The sequence below is a fragment of the Protopterus annectens genome, chromosome 8.part0, assembly GCF_019279795.1.
Source record: "Protopterus annectens isolate FY-2018-M chromosome 8.part0, PAN1.0, whole genome shotgun sequence".
In the NCBI taxonomy this organism is placed as follows: domain Eukaryota; kingdom Metazoa; phylum Chordata; order Ceratodontiformes; family Protopteridae; genus Protopterus; species Protopterus annectens.
The window spans coordinates 18448040-18472106 of record NC_056741.1 but is presented as its reverse complement, the minus strand read 5'-3'; the positions used below and the strand labels follow the sequence as shown (position 1 = coordinate 18472106).

Here is a 24067-nt window from a genome sequence, read left to right as displayed (position 1 = left end):
CACTGTTACAGTCCAGGTTACCCACCCGCCAGTCCCCCCTTTCTTCTGATGGAACCTATCTTTCGTTCTCTGGTTTATGCTACCTGTGTGGTGTATTTGCTTTGGATGAAGGTAAAGTTCATATTGCTGCATGTAATTATATATATATAGATATAAATTTTGCCTACCCTTTTAGGGGGCACCTGACATCTGGGGCAAGAAAAACTTAAGAAAATGACGTCTGCTGCTTCTTTTATACCCCTGACGACCTGACGACAGCCGACGCAGGACCCAGGACTTTGGAATTCAGGCCGACTGAGGGCAACCTGCCAGCAGGATTACCCAAATGTAATGACTGCAACAGTGAATACACTCTAACATCTACATTTATGGCAAGTGTACACAACTGTACTTTTTGCAACAACAGGTCTAAGCATTGCTTCCACTGAAAAAAGATAAAGGCAAAAATAGTTCTCAAATTGTTAGGGACAATGGCTGCCACAATTATGCTAGTCCCTCCTGCAAGACTTCATATGAGGCTACTTCAGTGGCTGCTCTTTGCTCAGTGGTCCCTACAACACCTTCCACTTTCCCATCTTATTATGATTACAGACAAGTGCAAGCAGGATCTACGCTGGTGGCTTCAGACCAGCAATGTCAACATGGAAAGCCCTTCGTTCCACCTCCTCCAGTTGCCAAGGTGACCAAGGATGCCTCCCAGATTGGGGGGGGGGTATTATCTCGGCAGGGCAGTCCAAGGCACGTGGCAAGAGCACGAGATACATTTGCATATCAATGTCTTGGAGATGAGAGCAGTGCTATTAGCGTTGCAAGCACTCCAGAGCTTTCTTCCTCTTGGGACGATTGCATTCCACTCGGACAACATGTTGGTAGTATGGTATCTGAACAAACAGGGGGAACCAAAATATATCCCCTTTGCAGAGAGGCTATTCGATTGTGGCAGTGGGCAATGTCTTCCCAACGCTTTCTTGTGGCAACGCACATTCCGGGGAAGTCCAACGTGATTGCCGACAAGTTGAGCAGAGCTATTCTGATGCCTCACGAGTGGTCTCTGAACAAGCAGGTTGCAGAGCAGATTTTCCGCAGATGGGGTCAGCCTTGCTGCGATCTATTTGCCAGTCTCCTCAATACCAAATTCAGCAGCTGCTTCACCCTCATCCCCCCTCAGGGGGAGACACCCAGGGATGCTCTAGTTCACGGTTGGCCCTCCGGTCTACTTTATGCCTTCCGACCTGTTCCTCTGATAGCAAAGGTTATTCAGAAAGCACAATTCTTGGGAAGCAGAATGATTCTGATTGCTTCACACTGGCGTCGTCAAATTTGGTTCCCCTTTCTCCATCCCTATCTCATGGATGACCCCTGGGTTCTGGACCCACAGCCAGACCTATTGACTCGTATGTCAGGGCAGTTTCATCCCTCTCTTCAGACCCTCCAGTTGACAGCTTAGCTACTCCAGTTCCATCACTAGTCAGGCTTCATCATTTTTCTCCGGAAGTAGTTCATATTCTGTCTTCCCATAAGCCGTCAACTAGGAAGATTTATTCCAGTAAATGGAAAAGATTCTCAGTGTGGGCTCATGAAAGGCAGATTGACCCTTACACTGCACCAATTTCATCAGTTCTGGAATTTCTCTCCATGCTTTTCAGTCAGGGGTCAGCTGCCGCAACCATTAAAGTTCAGTTAGTGGCTATCTCCACCTTTCATGTCGCTAATGAACCCAGTCTAATGGCGCATAGACTTTGTAAGGCATTTTTAAAGGGCACTGATGCTTCGGCCCTCAGTCTTTGATCCCGTAATGCCATGGGACCTCAATTTTGTGCTGCAGTGTCTCACTTAGTCTCCCTTTGAGCCTGCAGCTACTTGTGACTTGAAATATTTGTCATGGAAGACTATCTTTTTGGTAGCCATCACTTCAGCTAGGCGAGTCTCTGAGCTCCAAGTTTTGTCAAGATGTCCTTCATGGATGCATCTGCAGTCATAACAAGTGGGTTGTCCTGTCGTCAGGCAGCCCTGCAGTCGGCCGGATTCCAAAGTCCGGGTCCGGCTTCGGCTGATGTCGCACTCCACCCGACGTCATCTCTGTTGGTCTTCGGGTATAAAAGCATCAGCCGACGCCATTTTCCTCAGTCTTTCTTGCCGCGTGGCGCCCGAAGCAGAAGCTGTTCGCAAGTGCCGGTCGGTCGGATCCAGAGATTACTTCTACCGAATACTACTTCGAAGACTTCTAAAGCTAAGTACCCCGTTGGGGACTCTTTCTTGCCTCAGCCGATGTCAGAAAAAGTTAACAATTGTTTAACCTGTGGGAAACAAATACCTCATAAAGATTTCCACTCTTACTGTCTGCCTTGTTTAGGCCCAGCCCACGACGTAGCAGCCTGTTCGGCCTGTGCCTCCTTCAACCGACGAACGCTTAGGCGTCGGTCGGAGTTTGCAGAACAGTTTTTCGGTACTGATTTTGCGTACATTATGCCGCCGGATCCTCCGACTACCCAATCTTCAAAAAGCAAAGATAAAGACCGACACTCGCGGTCCGCGGTTTCGCTGAAACCACGGTAAAGCAAACCATGAGTGTCTCGGTTTCGCCGAAACCGAAAACTGATCAAAGTACAGCTGAACCTATTCTTACAACTGAGGCCCCTGCTACAACTCTTGAATCGACCTCAGAAATTTTACCCACTACGGTGGTTGCCTTATCAGACACCAATCCCTTGGATGTCTCTACCCCAGCACGTGGTGCTGCTAGGCCTCCAGCAGCCATGTCCATTAAGGCCTTCGCCAGGGCTAAAGCAGCCAAGACTACTAAATCAGTGCCTGTTAAACCCCCCACATCCAGGCCCTCTTCTAGTTCTCAAATGCTTTCTTTGGCAGAAGATTTAATTTCTTTAATTAGAGGATCTCAATCTCACCCAGACAGGGCCTCTCAGCCCCCAGAGAAGAGACCTAGGGCAGAGCCCCCCGAGCCAGTATCTTCTGATGATTCTGCTGATGAATCAGACATTACTGACCAGCCAGAGGCTCCCTTCTCCAATTTTGAAGATTCTGATGCTGAAGAATCCATTCCAGCTGCTTCCCCACCAGAAGAATTCTCCTTTGGGGAAACCTTGCATGCCATGCAAGAACAGTTCCAATGGCAGCAACAGGATTTTTCAGACTCCAGAAAAAGACTTAGGACCTTTCTGCACCTCCCACAGCACAGGCCCTTAGCTATACCTCCTGTTCTCTCTGTGGTGGATGATGCTTTCAATGATGTTTGCTCCGCTCCAGATTCTTTACCCCCAGCCCCTGCCAAACCAGACAGATTTTACAGGGTACCAGATACTCATCACCACCTTTACAAGGCCCCACTTGCAGACCCAGAAACTATATCCCAGGGTCCCAAGGCAGTAGCCGCGACCACAGCTAAAAACCCTATTCCTTCTGAAAGGGAAGCAAGGTCATTAGACAGATGGGGTAAAAAGGTCTACACTTCAGCTACTCTCTCAGCTAGAGCTTTAAACTGTCAGTTTCACATGATACAATACCAAGAGTTTATGCTTGATCAGTTAACTAAAAAACTAACCACTGATGAATCTCTTGATAAGAAATATGTATTAGAGATGGTAAATAACATACAACAGGTTAGCAACCATTCCTTAAAATGTGGCTATGATGCACTGGAGGCTTCATTTTTAGATCAGCCATGACAGGCACAGTGATAAGAAGGCATGCATGGCTAAAGGAACAAGCTTTACCGGATCATGTTAAAGCTAAGTTGCTAGATGCTCCTATGGACAAGACAAGTTTGTTTGGTACACCTGCCCAGCAGGTTATGAAGAAAATGGAAGAAAAGGCAAAATCTGTTCAAACTGTTAAAGATTTCTTGCAGGTTCAACCCCCAAGGTTTAGCAGGAACTGGCCTGCCAAAAATTGGTCCTTTCCTGACTCCACAAAATTTCAAAGGGGCAGGAATAGACGTTCCAGAGGCAGAAACCAATCCAGAGGGGGTGCCTACAGAGGACGACAGTGGCAAGGTAACAACAGAGGCACAGACGCAGCCACTGCCACTACATCAGCACAACCACAGTGACTTAATCCTAACTCCGCCTACCAGGGAACAAATAGCAGCTCCTCTAGGCGGAAAGTTAACCTTATTTTCAAAGAACTGGCACTACATAACAAAAGACAAGTGGATTTTACAAACCATAGATCAAGGTTACGGTTTCACTTCCACACTTTACCAGTCAAAAGAGGAATGCCAAATCTACCTCCAAATCAAAAAACAGAGGCTCTCCGCCAGATAATGGAGTTAGCAAACATGAGAGCTGTGGAAAGAGTGCCAACAGTAGAACAAGGAAAGGGGTTCTATTCCAGACTATTCCTAGTTCCAAGAAAGGAAAAAAGTTGGAGACCAATTCTCGACCTGTCCACCTTAAATACATACATCATTGTCCCAAAATTCAAAATGCTGACCCTACAGCAACTTCTTCCCATGCTGGGCAAGGAGTCTTGGCTGGTAACTCTAGATCTCAAGGAGGCATACCTGCACGTCCCCATTCGACCAATCTGCAGAAGATACCTCAGATTTCTTGCAGGATCAGAGCACTATCAATTCTCAGCATTGCCCTTTGGCTTATCTACTGCCCAGAGTATTCACAAAATGCCTGGCATCAGTAATCGCCCATTGCAGACTACAGGAATTCAGATTTACCCATACCTGGACGACTGCCTACTACAAGGGACAACAAAAGCAAGCTGACAACAGATTTACAAAGGGTCATTTACTTGCTACAAGGACTGGGATACACAGTCAATTTACAAAAGTCAAGGCTGATACCATCCCAAACAAGGACATTCTTGGGCGCGGAATTGGACACAGTACAACAAATGGTATTCCTGACTACAGAAAAACAAAAAGAACTTCCTCTTTACTTCTTGGCACTAACAAAACTGAACAAGTTAACAGCAAGAAAATTTCTGCAGGCCTTGGGCTTCATGGCATCATGCATAATCTTGGTCCCATTTGCCAGACTACATATGAGGAAACTACAGTGGTACCTAAAGAATTTATGGTCCCAACACAGACACAGTCTAGAAACAGAAATCCCACTAATTCCATGCTTAAAACAGGAGTTCCTATGGTGGGCTCAGGCATGCCAGTCAAACCCAGGCCTACCCTTTCGCAGATGTCAACCAAGCCAGACCATCACAACAGACGCTTCAGACCTAGGATGGGGGCCCACATGCTGGACAAATGCGTGCAAGGATTGTGGACACAGGATCAACTTCACCTGCACATCAATCTAAAAGAAATGCTGGCAGTAAAACTGGCAATCCAAAAGTTCAAACCATTCCTCAAAAGGGCCAGTTGATGATAAGGACAGACAACACCACAGTCATGTGGTACATCAACAAACAGGGAGGCACTCATTCATACCCCTATGCAGAATGACCTTGGAGCTGTGGACCCTGGCACTCAGCTACAACATTCAGTTACAGGCAATGTTTGTACCGGGAAAGACAATACTCTAGCAGACATATTAAGCAGAACCACTTGGATGCCCACGAATGGAAGCTGCACCCGGACATCTTCAAGACCATCTCAAAGAAATGGGGAATGCCACAGATAGACCTATTCGCATCACCTCTCAATCACCAGCTCAAAAATTCTGCACAAGGACATTCCACCCACTAGCATGGAAAGTGGACTCACTCTCCTTCAACTGGAAAGGCCTAACAGCATATGCATTCCCACCTCTTCCTTTGATACACAAGGTACTACTAAAAATCAAGGAAGAACGTCCAAGGATAATCCTGATAGCCCCAAACTGGCCAAGACAACACTGGTACCCACTACTGAAGAGCATGTCTCGAACAATATGTGGCCAATACCCTGATGCCTTTGATGTTAACTCAGAACAACTACAGCATCATACATCCAAACCTAAAACGCTGCAACTGACTGCATGGAACATCACATAGCAGCAGCTACTCCAGAACTTTCCCAAAGAGTTAAAGACATTATTCTTGAAGCACGCAGACCTTCAACAAGAAGGAACTATGCTGGAAAATGGAAAAGGTTTGTCATTTGGAGTACCGAAGAGGAAAAGATGTGTCAAACATAGATATGCCTAACATTCTGGAGTATCTGGCGAACTTCTTCATTCAGGCCTGTCCTACTCCTCCATCAAGATACATGCATCAGCTATTTCAGCAGAATACAGCTTTGATCCACCTGTTTTTTCACACCCTTTGCTCAGGCAGTTCCTCAGAGGAATCAAGAATGTAAAACCTCCAAGGAAACCACCATTACCAGCCTGGGATTTAAACTTTGTGCTAGAAAAGTTGACACTATCACCCTTTGAACCAGCAGCAACAGCAGACCTACAACACCTGTCATGGAAAACTGCTTTCCTTCTGGCAATTACTTCAGCAAGGAGGGTTTCAGAACTACAGGCCTTAATGGCAGTGCAACCCTTCCTAATCTTCCACCAAGATAGAGTGTCCATGAGAACTAATCCTACATTTATGCCCAAGGTGGTATCCAGAGTATCTTTAAACCAGGCAATCCACCTACCTACCTTCTTTCCCAACCCACAAAACAGAGGGAAAGAATACTGCATACCTTGGATGTACATAGACAGCTACGCTACTACTTGGACAGAACAAAAATAGCAGAAAGACTGACCAACTTTTTGTAGCCTATGCAACAGGAAGGGAAGGAAAAGCTATTTCCAAACAGACAATCTCCAAATGGATAGGAAATTGCATACGATACTGTTACTCCTTCCATGGAAAACCAATTCCACAGAACATAAGACCTCATTCTACAAGGGCAACAGCCACTACCACAGCCTTCTTACGAGGAGTGGCAACCAAAGACATTATTGAGGCTACTTGGACCTCCGTGCATACATTTGCCAAGCATTATAATTTGCCTCTATATTCCAGATCCCGAGCAGGGTTTGCCACTGCTGTACTGCAAGGGATCCTAAACACACCATAATCTACTTTTATCCTCCTCCCCTAGTTGGCTATGGTATTCTACCCACTTGTTATGACTGCAGATGCATCCATGAAGGACATAGTACAGTTTTGTACCTACCATAAATGTAGATGTCCGAACTGGATAGCATCTGCAGTCAGGATTACCTCCCTCCTTTCCCTCTGTGGTACTCCTAGGGTGTTTACCCTCCTAATAGCTAGCTGTTGGGGGGGGAGTCTTTTATGGTGTATTTGTTTGTATATATGTACATATATGTACATATATGCTTATTGTTGTGTTTACCTCTATCTATTTGGAAACATTGGCATCTATCCAAATTTTAGCCTGCAAGAGGGCTACTGGCATCTGGGGCAAGAAACACTGAGGAAAATGGCGTCGGCTGGTGCTTTTATACCCGAAGACCAACAGAGATGACGTCGGGTGGAGTGCGACATCAGCCGAAGCCGGACCCGGACTTTGGAATCCGGCCGACTGCAGGGCTGCCTGACGACAGGACAACCCACTTGTTATGACTGCAGATGCTATCCAGTTCGGACATCTACATTTATGGTAGGTACAAAACTGTACTTTAGACCTCCTTACTTGCTGTGTCGCAAGGATAGGGTTTCCTTCAGACCAAATCCTTCCTTTATGCCAAAGGTTGCTTAGGTTATTAACCTCAACCAGTCTATTGAGCTGCCTGTTTTTTTCCCACAATTTTCTAATAAGGCAGAGTTCAAATTCCACCAGCTAGATGTTCATAGACAATTGCGTTTCTATTTACATATAACGAAGGATCTTATGAAATCAGATCAGCTATTTTTCTCGTATTCAGGCAATAGACGTGGGTCTCCTGTCTCTAAAGTAACCTTATCCAGATGGATCTCTAGTTTTATTTCCTTCATTTATGCCTCAAGCGGTACGGAATTAACCTTTTAAGGTGTACTACACTATCAATGTCTACCTCTACGGCATTTCAGGCCAGGATGTCTATGGATAATATTTGTGCTGCCGGCTACATGGGCATCTCCTCACACCTTTATCAGTCACTACAAATTGGATTTGGTATCCAGAGGCAGATCTTCCTTTGGTTCCACAGTGCTCAGTATTTTCCACTGAGCCTCCCAGGGTTCAGGTGCTGGGAACGCTGTCCCACGGGTAAGAATGTAGGCAAGATTGGACTACATAACATCAAGAAGTTATGTACTCACCATAACATTCGATGTATGTAGTCCATCTCACCTCACATTCTTACTTACCCTCCCACCTTCACCCTCCTGGAGGGGCCTAGAGGTTAGTTTTGGTTTCAGTACTCCTTTTGTTGTTGGGCTGATGTTCGTGTTACCCTGCTGCAGTCATCACACTTGGGTTATCCTACCGTCAGGCGGTCCCGCAGTCGGCCCGAATTCCAAAGTCTTGGTCCGGCGTCTGTTGCTGTCGCTTCTTCCCTGACGTCAGTGCGCCAGGGGTATATGAGGCATCAGACGCCATTTTCTTCAGTCTTTCTTGACGCGCGGTGCCCAAGCAATTCACAAGTGCCGGTCGGCCGACACCTGAGATTTTTGAATAGAGTTTCAGTCCGAAGTCTTCAAAGCTAAGCACCCCGTTGGGGAACCTTTTCTTGCCTCAGTCTGATGTCAGAAAAAGTTAACAATTGCATTTCTTGTGGGAAGCAAATACCTCATAAGGACTTTCATTCTTTTTGCATACCTTGCCTAGGCCCAGACCACGACGTCACTGGTTGTCGGTTTTGTGCTAGGTTCAATAAGTGAACTATAAAGCGACGCTTTGATTTCGCACGTCACTACTTCGGTAGGAAATTTAATTACACTATGCCGTCGGAGCAACCGACTACCGGCGTGCATAAAAAACGCAAAGATAAAGATAGGCAGCCTAGATCCAAGCCAGACTCCGAGCCCTCAGCTGGGCCGGTCGCCGGTGCTCCGGTTTTCAGTGAGGTGCCTACGCAGCCCCTGGCTACCGCTGAATTGGATCCCCAGATCGCTTCGGATTCTCCAGCAGAGAGTTCTAGGCCGACGCAGCCATTTTCTTTAGGCCCTTCCGACGACATTGCAGTAGGAGAAGCCGGTGCTGTAGAAACACCTTCGGTTTCTGAAGGTGTCTTCAGACCGACTACTCTCACCATAAAATCTTATGCTAAGCTCAAGACTCCTCTAAAACCAAAAAAAGACTACACTTCAGTTTCCAGGTCAAGGCCCTATGCCTAAGAAGCAGATGCTTAAAATGGCTTAAGATTTAATTTCTTTGATCAGGGGTTCCCACCCCCCCACCCCCCCACCCCGACAAAAGGCCTAGACAAGAGGAGGATTATGCCTCCTCTGATCAAGTGTCTGTTTCCTCAGGCTCCTCTGAGGAACAGGATTACTCCTTTCCCCCTTATGAAGATTCTGATGCTGAAGACTCCATTCCCTCAGCTTCTCCCCCTGAAGATTATTCCTTTGGGGAAACCTTACATACCATGAGGGAACATTTCCACTGGGAAGGTCAGGACTACTCCGACTCAAAGAAAAGGCTCCGAGAGTTTATTTTACTCCCCCAGCACAGCTTGCTATCCCCCCAGTTTTAGACATTGTGGATGATGTTTTCTTAGAATCTAGTCTAAATCCAGATTCTCTGTCTCCTGCTCCAGCCAAATCGGATAGATACTATAGAGTGCCTGACTCTCACAAATTCCTATACAAAAGCCCTGTTGCTGATCCAGAGACAATCTCCCATGGTCCCAAAGGGGCTAAAGCTTCTATGGCTCAAAATCCTGTACCCTCTGAAAGGGACTCCAGAGCACTAGATAGGTGGGGGAAGAAGGTTTACACCTCAGCTACTCTAGCTATGAGAGCACTAAATTGTCAGTTTCACATGCTTAAATACCAGCAATTCCTAATGTCTCAAAACAAAAGATGGGCACACACCCTCAACAGTCTGAATTCTAGGAAATGCAGGATCTGTTGCATGCAGCTGAATAGGTGGGCAAACATACTTTACAATGTGGTTTTGATACTTTGGAAGCTTCCTCTAGAGCAGCTGCTACTGGGTCTATTATACGTAGACATGCTTGGTTAAAGGAACAATCTCTGCCTGATCATGTTAAAGCAAAGTTACTTGATGCACCCTTACAACAGGATGTCTTATTTGGGGTTAAAGCAGAGGAGGTTTTAAAGAAAATGGAGGATAAGGCAAAATCTATGCAGACGGTCAAAGATTTCTTACAGGTACAGCCCCCACGCTTCAGCAGAAATTGGCCAACAAAAAATTGGTCCTTTCCAGCTTCTGACAGACCACAGAGGGGTAAATACAGGTGCCCAAGGGGCAGAGAACAAGCACAAATCCCTTACAAACCTCGCCAATGGGGCACTGCAACACAGAAGGGAGGAGAAGACAGGCCCCAAACTACTAGAAGGCAAAGACAATGACTTAAACCTCAAACTGCCAAGCAAAACTCTCTTGGCAGCTCCCTTCGGAGAAAAATTAGCACTTTTTGCAGACAACTGGCACATCGTCACAAAGGACAAATGGGTCCTAGACATTATCTCACAAGGATACAGATTCCATTTCCACACCTTGCCAAGGATAAAAGGAATGCCAAACCTGCCACAAAATCAATGGCCAGAGGCACAAAAACAAATTATAGCTCTCATGGGCATGAGAGCCATTCACCTGGTACCTACACAGGAGCAAGGCCAAGGATTTTACTCAAGGCTCTTTCTAGTCCCCAGAAAGAACAAAGCTTGGAGACCCATTCTGGACCTTTCAATTTTAAACAGTCTTGCAAGTACCCAAATTCAAGATACTAACACTACAGTAGCTTCTTCCCATGTTGGGCAAGTAAGCTTGGCTAGTAACGTTGGACCTCAAGGAGGCATACCTGCATGTTCCTATCAGACAAAATTGCAGAAGATACCTCCGTTTCATTGCAGGTTCAACCCATTACCAATTCTCTGCACTGCCCTTTGGCTTTTCTACTGCGCCTAGGGTCTTCACAAAATGCCTGGCACCAGTAATTGCATACTGCAGACAGAGGAATTCAGATATACCCATACCTGGACAACTGCCTCATCCAAGCAGAAAGCAAGGACATTCTCTTACAACACCTGGCTTTTGTAAAACATCTTCGAAGTTGCCTAGGGTACAGAGTAAAGGAAAAGAAATCAAAACTAGTGCCCTCACAAAATGACATTCCTGGGTGCCAGCTTGAATACAACGGCCCAGATGGCTTATCTGACGCCAGACAAACAACTATGATTAACTCAGTACTTCAGAGCAATGGCAACAAAGACCCAACTCCCTGCAAGAAAAATTCTGCAGGCCTTAGGCTACATGGCATCTTGCATACTACTAATACCATTTGCAAAACTGCATATGAGGAAATTGCAATGGTAGCGTATGGACTCAACACAGCCACAGCTTGGAAACAATGATGCCTCTCATTCCCTGCCTTCAACAGGAGTTTCTATGGTGGTCACAGGCATGTCACCTCAACAAGGGTCAGCCTTTCACCTTACCCCCAGCCAGGCAAACTGACAACAGATGCATCGGACTATGCCTGGGGGGCACACATGGCAGGACAGTGCATTCAAGGGATATGGACTGCAGATCAAAGGAATCTGCACATCAATCAAAAAGAAATGCTAGCTGTACAAAATGCTCTGACAGCCTTCAAGGACCTCTTATATCCAGGACAGCTTATCATAAGGACAGACAGCACCACAGTAATGTGGTACATAAACAAGCAAGGGGGTACACAATCCTACCCTCTATCTAAGGATATTACTGTGCATGTCTTGGCATTTAGTTTTAGTCCATGGCTCTGAAACCAGTTTGTGTCAGCCCCTCCTGGAGAACATTTGTGTCCGTGTGAGTTTCAGTAATTTAAATACCTCTATAGCAGAGACTGTAGTGGTCTTTTAGAAGCAGTCCAGGAGGTCCAGACTAGCACCAAGATTAAAAATGCTCTCTCCAATAGCTCACAAGTGATGAGGACAGCAGACTGTTGGACAGATTCATAGAGAATGTGCCACCTTAGCATTTTAGGTCTTAAGTTGCCAAATCCGTGTGATAAAAGCTTAAATATCCCAGATGAAAACGTTGAACAAAACCAAGCCTGGCCCAATGACCTTTAAAGTATGCATGTGTGCTGTGAAATGTCATGACATGGTAGAATCTTGTAGCAAAGCATCAGCTTCTGCTACGGTGCTGAGGATACAGATGTGCATTAGGCTTCGTCCACTAACTGATGTCAGGAGCAGTTAACTTGTGCACCACTGGACAAGGGCCTCCTGCTAGGCACATCTTCACAGAATTATCTTTCCCTTCCCAGATAGAGCTATGATGCTGGAATCCTCCCTTATCCAGACCCAGGTACACTGTGGCTGCAGACCAGGGAGATGTAGTAAGAGCTATGTGCCACATGTCCGCATCCATCCTAATGGCCCTCCTGATGCAACTACACGAGAAAGATTCAGTGATATTAGAGAGATCCTTAGTTGTGCAGCATAAGCAGATACCATTTGGGTCTGCTGTTCATCATCCACCCACAGTGAACTAGAACACTGACAGACCTGGAAGGGGGGGGGGGGGGGTTGCTAAGTGGCTCATCTCAAACTGGCTTTACTTATAAGTAAGGCAGGCACATAAAGAATGTTGACAATGCACTTACTATTAGTCATGAGAGTGTTTTGGCTAACAAAAAAGGAAGCCATATAATCAGTCAGAGATAGCTACCTCTTTTCCCTCAGTCATAGTGTGCTGGCAGGTGGACTGTGGAGTTTCGCATCATCTGAGTGGGAACTGGACCACAGGTCTTTGGACCATATCAGAAGGGTTAGGAATCTGTTTAGCAGAACTGCATCCCTTGAAAGTGAATTACCGGCTCCCTGGGCTTCTCCAGATTCTCCAGTCCCAAGGCCTTCCTTCATTATGAGGTTACTTTAAAAGGCAGGAGCAGAGGGAAGGTGGTACAGTCTTGTTCAGACAAGCCTGGTTCACTGCTTTAATTGTGATGGCCCAGCAGAAACTCCTGATGTTTATCATACAGTTTTCTGTTGCAATACTGATAGCACTGGAGATGTCTGCTGTAGGAGGCCTGATGTCTGATCAAAGTTTCAGAGCTTAGCACCCTTTCCTCCAGTCTAGGCGGACTACTAATAGAGTTCATTGCAGACACAGTATGCGAGATTATCTAGGCATTTTGCTTAAAACATTCTTTCATTTTTTTGGCCTAACTTTCGAAGTGCATTCTTGCATGTTAAAACCTTAGATGAGTGTTTGGTAGTGTAGATGCAAGAATCTACACTGAGTAATTGTATTATGTATGAAGCAAATGATTTGAAAAAGATTTCCCTATAATCAGTGTTTTGCTTGGGAATATTTTATTTTTATTACGAAAAAGACAATGCAATGTATTTACAAAACCGAATATCTGTGTGTACACCTATGCATTATTTACATTACATCCTAATTCCCTCAGTTCCCCCACCTCATTACCTAGCTGCAACAAGAACTTTATTTTTTGAATGCTTGTTTTTTTCTTCTGTTTTTTTTTTTTTTTTTTTACCCCAATGCTGAAACTACATACTGTTGCCTAAGAACCAGGTAGTAGCTTAGTTATGTGATGTTTCAAAGAACTTTCTGACCAATTGGGAAATTAACTACTGGAACAGCTTCAGCTGACTGAATGGTGGAGGAACTTGCTGCTTGGTCTGGATCACTTCTTTTGTAAGGTCAAAGGTTTTTCGTAGTTCACTGAGCCTTCCTCAAAACACAGGAAAGTCCAAGTCTCCTTAAAATGACAACAAAAAAGGCGTAATGGTGCACTGTACAGAATCTGTATTCTTTCCATGCCTGCTCACCTCCTGAAGCACAAACAGACTTGAACTGTAAGTCCACATTGCTGGCAAATGTTAGGCTGGCCTCACTCTTTGAGAAGCATTATGTAAGTAAGACTGATTTTTGCAAAAAGTTTGTTTTTTGTAATGTGTGGAAAAAATCCACTATTGCAGTTAAATTAATTTGAGGGAAGATTCTCCTCATTCAGGTTGATGGTTTCTTTTTAAGGTTTGAATTGTTTTTCAACACTCTTCTTGCTTTTCTTTTTGTGAACCTCCTTGGGCAGGAGGCATTCAGTATGATAATCTCTTGTTCTGGAATTATGATAGGTCCTGAATGATAAACTTTTCTTGATCCTTAAGTTGGGTCATCATCCACATTTGGGTTTGGGCATTTGAGTGGTTTGCAGTGCCATTGTCTAAAAGGTTGCATACTTTGTACAAGCAAATCCTTTTGTATCACTGGATTATGTAAGAGGAGCAGTACTTTGGAAAATGTACAACACTCATAGTACCTATCATTCATAAAAATGAGAGTCAAAATGGCAGCGTCTTGTGTAACAGTGGTGACTCTGGCTCCTGATGTGTTTTATGTTAGTGTAAAAGTTTTTGTTGATCGTTGTCAGTTTGTGAGTCTGTTTTTTCCGGTCGGGTGTCGGTTGGTTGCGGCCGTGGTGTCCAGGTAGGTCAGCTCAGATTGCCTTGCTTTGCTTTTTAGATCGTTGGCTGAGTCATGGTAGTTTTGGGCCCGGGGAGGGGAGCTGTGCCGATGGAGGAGGATCGATGTTCTGATTGCCTTGCTTGCCTTGTTTGGGATCATTGTCTTGTTCATGGTAGTTCTGGCCTCAGTAGGAGAGTTCTGCAGAGTGTGGATGGTGAAGTATCATTTTTTTGTCTGCTGATGAGAGATTGAGATCAGGATTTGAATTTTGTTGGGTTGGACGGACTGGTCTGCTTTGTTTGGGACATTGCTGCGTTAGAGTTAAAGCCGGTGGTGTGTGGCTGGTGATGAATATGGCAGTTCTGGCTTTCATGTGGTGATAGATGTCCTTCAAGAATGCAACTGCAGTCATAACATGTGGGTTGTCCTGCCTCAGGCAGCCCTCGGTCGGCCAGATTCCAAAGTCTGGGTCCGACGTCTGCTGATGTCGCATTTCTCTCCGACGTCAGAGCGGCTGGAGTACATAAGCATCAGCCGACGCCATTTTCTTCAGTCTTTCTTGCCGCGGTGCCCGAAGCAGAAGCATTTCGCAAGTGCAGGTCGGTCAGCTCCTGTATTCTACGATACCGAAGTCATCGAAAAAGCTAAGTACCCCGTTGGGGACCTTTTCTTGCCTCAGCCGATGTCGGAAATTACTGAAAAAGTTAACAATTGTCTTTTTTGTGGTTAACAAATACCTCATAAGGATTTCCACTCTTACTGCCTCCCTTGCCTGGGCCCAGACCACGACGTCTCGGCCTGTGTAGCCTGTGCTCGCTTCAACAAGTGCACTCTCAGGCGCCGGGCGGAGTTCGCTGAAGATTTTTTTGGCGATAAATTTGCCTACACCATGCCGTCGGATCTTCCGACATCGCAAACACCCAAAAAGCGAAAAGACCGGGACCAACATCCTCGGCCCACGTCTACCACCGACTCCACGCCAAAACCTAGCGCGAGTGCTCCGGTTCCCTCTGAGACTGTCTCTCCACCGCTCCGAACCGAAGACACCGCATTACCGACGACTCCGATTCCAGACATTACTCCGACGCCAGTTATAGACTTTCCTCCGGATACCGAAACAGAGGAAATACCCGAGACCATTGCTGTAGACAAGGTCACTCCTGCACGTGGAGCTGCCAGGCCTCCTATGGCCATGTCTATTAAGGCCTACACTAGGGCTAAGGCAGCCAGCAAAACAAAGCATATTACTTCTAAATCCTTACCTCAGCCGACTCCGGAGACACAAATTATGTCCATGGCTGCTGATTTAATTTCCATGATTAGAGGTTCACAGGCCCATCCTGAGAGAGCATCCCAGCCTCCTCCTGATAAAAGGCCCCGGGTTGAACCCTCTGACCCTACTCCTTCAGATGTAGACTCTGGGGGCTCTGTCCACTCTGATAGCCAGGAAGAGCTCTTCCAGACTTATGAGGACTCGGATGCAGAAGATTCCATCCCTTCGGCCTCCCCTCCTGAGGATATTTCTTTTGGGGAAGTTCTGCACACCATGAGGGTACATTTCAAGTGGCAGGGTCAGGAATATTCTAATTCTAGGAAACGCCTTAGGACTTTCCTTAAGAAGCCTCAGCACAGGCCCTTAGCTATTCCTCCTGTACTTGATGTTCTGGATGATTTGTATTCTGACTCTAGTGCTACCCCTGATTCTCTTCCTCCTGCTCCAGCCAAGCCAGACAGGTATTACAGGGTCCCAGAAACTCATTCCCATTTATTCAGGACCCATTCTGCTGATTTGGAAACTTTTTCACAGGGGCCTAAAGGAGTTTCAGCCTCCACCTCAAAAAATCCTTTGCCCTCCAACAGGGAAGCAAGGTCATTAGAGAGATGGGGCAAAAAGGTTTACACATCCACTACCTTATCTATGAGAGCTTTAAATTGCCTTTTTCATATGTTACAATATCAGGATTATCTCTTAGAAGATTTACAAAAAACATTAGCTTCTCCTAATCCTTTAGACAGGAAGACTTTGCAGGAAGCTGTACATAACACTCAGCAAGTAAGCAATCACTTCCTGCAGTGTGGATATGATGCACTGGAAGCTTCATGTAGGGTAGCTATGACAGGGACAGTGATTCGTAGACATGCTTGGTTTAAAGATCAACCTCTACCAGATCATGTAAAAGCAAAACTTCTGGATGCACCTTTGGAAAAGAACAAGCTTTTTGGTGCAAATGCTAAGGATGTGTTAAAGACCATCGAAGAAAAAGCAAAATCAGTTCAGACTGAAAGATTTCCTCCAGGTTCAACCCCCCCAGATTCAGTAGGAATTGGCCTTCAAAAAACTGGTCCTTTCCTAATCCAGAAAAGTTCCAAAGGGGTAAGAACAGACGTGGCCGAGGAAGAGGCCAATACAGAGGCCCTTACAGGGGACGACAATGGCTGCCAGGAAACCAAAGAAGTGACACAGGGGTTTCACCTGCCCAACAACCACAAACTCAATGACTTTCCTCTACTACCGCCTACCAGGGAACAACTAGAAGCTCCCTTGGGCGGGAAATTATCTCTGTTTGCAGAAAACTGGCACAGACTGACACAGGACAAATGGATTTTGGACATTATAGACCGAGGGTACAGGTTTCATTTTCATACCTTACCAAGAAAACAAGGCATGCCAAACCTACCACAAAATCAAAGGGTAGAGGCTATCAAGCAAATCACTCTGCTGACTCGAATGAAAGCAATAGAAAGAGTTCCACAACAAGAACAAGAACAGGGGTTTTACTCAAGACTGTTCCTTGTTCCAAGAAAAGAATCTCAATGGAGACCAATACTGGACTTGTCCGCATTAAACACCTTTCTCATAGTACCAAAGTTCAAAATGCTGACTCTACAGCAACTCCTTCCCATGCTGGGCAAGGAGTCGTGGCTGATTACTCTGGACCTCAAGGAGGCATACCTGCATGTCCCTATCAGACACAGCTGCAGAAGATACCTCAGATTTCTTGCAGGGCCAGAGCATTATCAATTCTCAGCATTGCCATTTGGCTTATCTACTCCGCCCAGAGTATTTACAAAATGCCTGGCTTCAGTAATTGCTCATTGCAGGCTCCAGGGTATACAAATTTACCCGTACCTGGACGACTGCCTCATACAAGCGGACGACAAATTGATGTTGACAAAAAACCTGGATTATGTCATACGATTACTTCAAGCTCTGGGGTACACAGTCAACTTCCAAAAGTCAAGACTGCAGCCATCCCAGCAAATAATCTTCTTAGGAGCCAAACTAGACACAGCCTCTCAGATGGCTTACCTGACAGAAGACGAGCAAGAGAAATTAACTCATTACTTCAAAGGTTTAGCAAAACTCACCCAGATGACTGCAAGGAGATTCTTACAGGCCCTGGGTTACATGGCATCCTGCATTCTACTGGTTCCATTAGCAAAACTACACATGAGAAAGCTTTAGTGGTACCTAAAAAGCATTTGGTCTCAACACAGCAACAACTTGGAGACAATCATACCACTCATTCCATGCCTACAAAAGGAATTCCTGTGGTGGGCCTCGGTGAGCCAGGAAAACACAGGTATGTCATTCAAAAAACCACAGATAACACAGACCATGACTACAGACGCCTCAGACCTTGGATGGGGGGGCGCACATGGAAGGCAGGTGTATACAAGGACAATGGTCTCCAAAGGAAACACATCTGCATATAAACCAAAAGGAAATGCTGGCAGTAATGCATGCCATCGAGGCTTTTCAACACCAACTCCAGCAAGGCCATTTAATGATACGGACAGACAACACCACTGTGATGTGGTACATAAACAAGCAGGGGGGCACCCACTCTTACCCCCTTTGCAGACTGACAGTGCAGCTTTGGGAGAAATCACTGAGCCTAAACATCCAGTTACAATCCCAGTTTGTTCCAGGAAAAGACAATGTGTTGGCGGAAAGCCTAAGCAGGAATTTCACAGATCCACACGAGTGGAGGTTACATCCGAAGGCCTTCAGGCAACTCACTTCGACATGGGACAAGCCAGAAGTGGACCTATTTGCCTCTCACCTCAACCATCTTCTAGCAAAATTTTGCACAAGGACATACCATCCAAAAGCTTGGAAAATAGATGCCCTCTTATTCAACTGGAACTCCCTAGCAATCTATGCATTCCCACCTCTGCCACTGATGACCTCAGTATTACTAAAGATCAAAGCAGAGAAGCCCAAGGGAATCATGATAGCTCCGGATTGGCCAAGACAACACTGGTACCCACTACTATGGAGCATATGTCACACCAGGAGGCGGGCCCTCCCTCAGTGGCCTCTACTTTTGACTCAACACAATTTCGAAACACTGCATCCAAACCTTCAGACACTGCAGCTAACAGCTTGGGAGATCCCATAAATAACTTCAGCTTATCTCTCTCTAAGGAAGTTCAGCGGATACTAACAGAGGCTCGAAGACCATCCACCAGAAAGGTTTACTTAGCAAAGTGGAAAAGATACAGCAATTGGAATACATGATGCTTAACTTCTGAACATCCCACTCATCTTGGAATATTTGGCAGATATGTTAAAGAACGGCCTCTCATATTCTTCCATAAAGATACATGCATCTGCTATTTCAGCTAGATACAACACTGATCCTCCTGTTTTCTCTCACCCCTTACTAAGACAATTCCTCAGGGGAATCAAGAACATTAAGCCACCAAGAAGGGCCCCAGTACCAGCCTGGGACCTCAATTTTGTCTTAGAAAAACTGACTCTACCTCCTTTTGAGCCAGCAGCTTCAGTTGACTTGCAATTTCTCTCATGGAAGACAGCTTTCCTGTTGGCAATTACCTCAGCAAGAAGGGTTTCAGAGCTACAGGCCCTAATGGCAATACCACCCATTATTATTTTTCACAGAGACGGGGTTTCATTAAGGACCAACCCTACTTTTATGCCAAAAGTGGTATCTAGGGTTTCTCTAAATCAAGCCATTCATCTGCCTGCTTTCTTCCCCAATCCTGAGAATAAGGGGGAAAGACTTTTGCATACCTTGGACATTCACAGACAACTTCGATACTACCTGGACAGAACCAAGGCCAGTAGGAAGTCTGAACAACTTTTTGTAGCTTACGCCCCTGCAGTCCAAGGAAAAGCAATTTCAAAACAGACTATTTCTAAATGGATTGGACATTGCATCAGATTCTGTTATTCCTTTCATGGAAAGACTGTTCCAGCCAATGTCAGACCACATTCCACCAGAGCTACAGCCACCTCTACAGCATTTTTAAGAGGGGTGCCTACCAAGGACATTCTAGAAGCTGCTACATGGAGCTCCATGCATACATTCTCCAAACAATACAATCTCCCTCTATATTCCAGATCCAGAGCAGGCTTTGCTTCGGCAGTCCTGCAGGGTTTGATCGCCACACCATCTCTTTCCTAGTGCATACCTCCTCCTCCAGCTAAGCTATGGTATTCTACCCACATGTTATGACTGCAGTTGCATTCTTGGAGGACATAGTACAGTTTTGTACCTACCATAAATGTAGATGTCCGATGGACATGCAACTGCAGTCGGATTTTCCCTCCCTCCATACCCCTCTATGCCTAGGGTCCACTCCTATCCCTGTTACTCTTAGCTGGGGATATCTGTTATGGTGTATTGCTTTATTGCTCATTTATTTGTTTGGAATCCTGTTTTTGTCTTCCAATTTGATTACAGCCTTCCTTGGAGGGCACCTGGCATCTGGGGAAAGAAACACTGAAGAAAATGGCGTCGGCTGATGCTTATGTACTCCAGCCGCTCTGACGTCGGAGAGAAATGCGACATCAGCCGACGTCGGACCCAGACTTTGGAATCCGGCCGACCGAGGGCTGCCTGAGGCAGGACAATCCACATGTTATGACTGCAGTTGCATGTCTATCGGACATCTACATTTATGGTAGGTACAAAACTGTACTTTCCGATGAATGGCAGAGGAACCGAATTGGGACTGAAATTTGTTCCTGGCGTTGGTGATGGGATGGGTGGAAGTGAGGCTGATGAGGATGGCTGTAGTTACTGTATCGAAGTTGAGCATGGATGAGGAAGCATTTTGTCCCTTCAGATGTCGAACTCTTGTTTATGTGCTTTGTCTTTGTGTTCCTTTCTGTGTATATGCTTGCTTATTTTGTACAGGAGCTAGGAGAATGTAATTTTGTTCAACTTTGCACTTTTTACTGTATGGTCTGAATGACTAAGTTTACTTGCTTAAAATGTAGTTGTAAGCGTCAGTTTATCTAAAAGTGCTGCAGCGTTCCTTGCATTTCAGGTGTGTAACCCTGGTCTCTCTCTTTTTGTCTACAGGTTGTTGCACAGCAGCAGTGAGCTTTCACCCACCCTTTCTACCTAGCAAGCTAAACTGCCTGTCAGTCCGCTCACAGTGTGGAGTTGAGAACATAATTTCGATACATTCCGGACTGGTTATATCCACCTTAATTCCCTTTTGTGAAGTGGACACAACAGGGACTGGCCTTTTTTTCTAACTTGGCCCCACCTTGCCACAGAAGACTGTAGCTAAAGTTATTTAAAAGACTGGGAGCCTAAATTAATACGTGAACTTTTAATATCACTTACAGCAAAGGACTTGAATACTGTATATATTAGAACCTTTAAAATAAAGATTTTTCTAATTGATTTTTTTGCTCTGAACAGTGAGGTCTGTTACAAAAGTGTAAATGCCAGTATCTTATTACATTTCTCATTGAGAATCTTATTTTCTTTACCAAATATTCTCTTTCTTTGCCTTTCTCTCTAGCTGTCCCATCACTTATTGCCTTTTCTTTTTTTTCATTTCCTTTTTCTTTCTCTTTTTTTTCTTCTTTTTTTTTTTTTTTTTAACTTTCGGGTTTTAAAGATAAAGAATTTGAAACTTCCCATGTTGGGAACCTCAAATCCCAGCCCAGACAAACCTACCTCCGTTGTGCTTTTAGTAAATAAAACTTGACGGATTGTGTATATCCTAATTTAAAGAAAATAATGTTAATAAAAAAATTTTGGAAAAACTACTGTTTACATTTTTTTTAGGTCTCTAACCATTGTAACTTTTATTGTGCAGTGAGAGACTGCAGTGTAGTGCTTGGTGTAACAGTATCTTGAAGGCACTGCATTTGACTTGTCTGAATTAACTACACAGGTCATACTTGCTCAGTGTTAGGAAGACCTAGTCCTACTTTATGCATAAACATTTGGATCATTAAAGGAGACATTTGTCTTTTAATGATTTTTGGCACCCCATCAGCAGGTCCTTTGATCTTGAATATCCTCAGAATTTTACTAAGTTCACAAACATTTCAGCTTGTAAAGCATTTCCAAGATGTCCTATTCTCATGTTACAGTATTCATAACAGTAGGGAGTTGTTGATGCAGCACCACTGCCAGTATACCAAAGTCATTTTCACAGGAGGGTTACGTATGTGACGTCCCTTACCAGGGCCATAAACAGATGGGTATAAAAATGACTTCTGCACGTACCCTCATCGGAAGTTTTTTGCCGCAGTGAACATTGGACTCCTGTTTGGCAGTTCCACAAGCAGATCATGTTTTTTCAGTCCAAATAAGATTCCGTTCAACACCAGACCGCTTTGACCGATGCAGATAACTGCCCTGTTGGGTTTTTTCCTTACTTTGATTACAGTTTAGAGACTCATGTCAGCTAGAAAGGGGAAGTGTGCTTGTGGGAGACCATTTCTTCTCAAGGACATGCACGAGAAGTGTGTATTTTGCTTAGGCGAGACCCACAACCATACATCCTGTCCTACTTGCAAATCTTTCTTCCCCAAAACTCTCTGAAGCCACTTGGCAGCACTGAAGTTGTATTTAGAGAACCAAAGACTACATAGCTTAGCGCTCGGTATGGAAGGAGTAGACCCACCTGACGAGCTGCCGAGGAAGGCCAAGAAAATCAGGCCTGAATCCCAAGCTGCATCTTGGGCGTCCGAGCAGGTTCTTGAGGCCCTTGAAAGCCTGGAATCGGCTCACACTTGTGTCTAAAGCAGGCCCGGGAACCTTAATGGAAGCTGGGATGCCGGCAACCGCTTGTACATCCACTGAGGCAATTCAGCCTTCAGAAACTGGTGGAGGGGAACCACGACTCGCACAGTCGGAAGGCCCTGCTCCTTTGTTTCCTACTAAGCAGACGTCCACTTCTATGCTTTCTCCACCGGCAACTCATTTGAAGAGAAAACAAAAAACTAAGCACTATGATCCTCAACTGGTGCCTGGTTGGGAAGTGTTCTCACAAAGTCTCTTTAAGGCTTTTCAGGCCTTGCAGACACAACAGCTTCCCCCTACTCTCTTACCTCAGCCACCCGTTCAAGTATCTGAGGAAGATTACTCCTCTTCTGAGGAATCCTTCTCTTATGAAACCCAAATAGATTCCCCTAAGGATTTCATTACCCCAGAGGAGGAGGATTCTATTTCTCCTGAATCCCCAGGACACTAATTTCCCTTTGGGGACACTGTCTCCCTCATGAGGGAAAATTTTAGGGGGCAGGCTTCAGAAGTATCTGAATCCAAGAAAAGGTGCTTTGACCTCTTACAAATGGAGCAACCATCTCCTTCTGCTGTCCTTCCCTTACTACCTGCTTTTCAGGATGCTTTTTTGGCTGCTTTTCAGTCTCCTGACTCTCAACCTCCAGCATCTAAACGACCAGACCATTTCTATAAGGTCCCCCAGGACACCCAGTTTCTCTTTAGAAATCCACCAGCAGATCCAGCTGTTATAGCTGTCTCTGCAGACAAATCTTCAAGGCAGTTACCTTCCTCTGCCCTTTACCCAACGGATAAAGACAGCAAATATATGGACAGACTGGGGAAAAAGGTATATACCTCCTCTACTCTAGCCATAAGGGCCTTGATCTCTACTAAACACACATGGCCAGGTATGTTTTGGATACCATTTCCAAAGACCCTACCCTTCTGTCTGAGGTACAGGACTCCTCTATAAAAGCCCAAGTTAATTCCCTACTTTCCACAGCATCCCAAGTGATCAGACACTCCATTAAGTGCAGTTACGAAGCTGTGGAAACCTCATCTAAATCAGCTTCTTCAGGATCAATACTAAGACTATTTTCCTGGGTTAGGCTTCAGCCTCTCCCTATGGATGTTCAGACTAAATTACTGGATGCACCCTTGGACAATAAGACCCTCTTTGGGCAGGCTTCTGCTGAGCTCCTTAAATCCCTTCAGGAAAAGGGAAATTAATTACAGAAGCTCAAACATCTTCTGGTATTCCCTATTCTTAGATACCACAGGAATTGCCCACAGAAGCCCTCCTTTGTTAGAAGGCAGTCCTTTCACTCAGCCCCTACATCTAAGGGATGTAGACAGCCCCGAAAAAGCTCTACTCCCAGGTTTCCCACTAGCTCCACCACATCTTTTTGGAGTCAGTTTTGACCAATCCAGGCCACCTCCACTGTGACTCACCCCGACTGCATCCAGAAACACCCTTATCCCTTTGACTCACCCTCTCCCTACCCTCCTGGCGGAGAATTACAGCAGAACAATGGATCCTTTCCATCATTCAGAGAGGATATTTCATGACCTGGTGGATGCTCCCACCTTTTCAAGGTAT

The 24067-nt window shown here is 45.3% G+C and overlaps 1 protein-coding gene across 1 annotated transcript in view; it reads left to right on the top strand.

The window, feature by feature from the left end:
* Window positions 1-21129, top strand: part of LOC122807962 (chromodomain-helicase-DNA-binding protein 4-like) — a 1347878-nt gene extending 1326749 nt beyond the window's left edge. The window contains exon 34 of the mRNA XM_044078994.1: window positions 20800-21129. Within this exon, the coding sequence (XP_043934929.1) occupies window positions 20800-20820 (21 nt within the window). The 3' untranslated portion in view covers window positions 20821-21129. The remainder of the gene's footprint in view (window positions 1-20799) is intronic.
* The last annotated feature ends 2938 nt before the right edge of the window (window positions 21130-24067 follow it).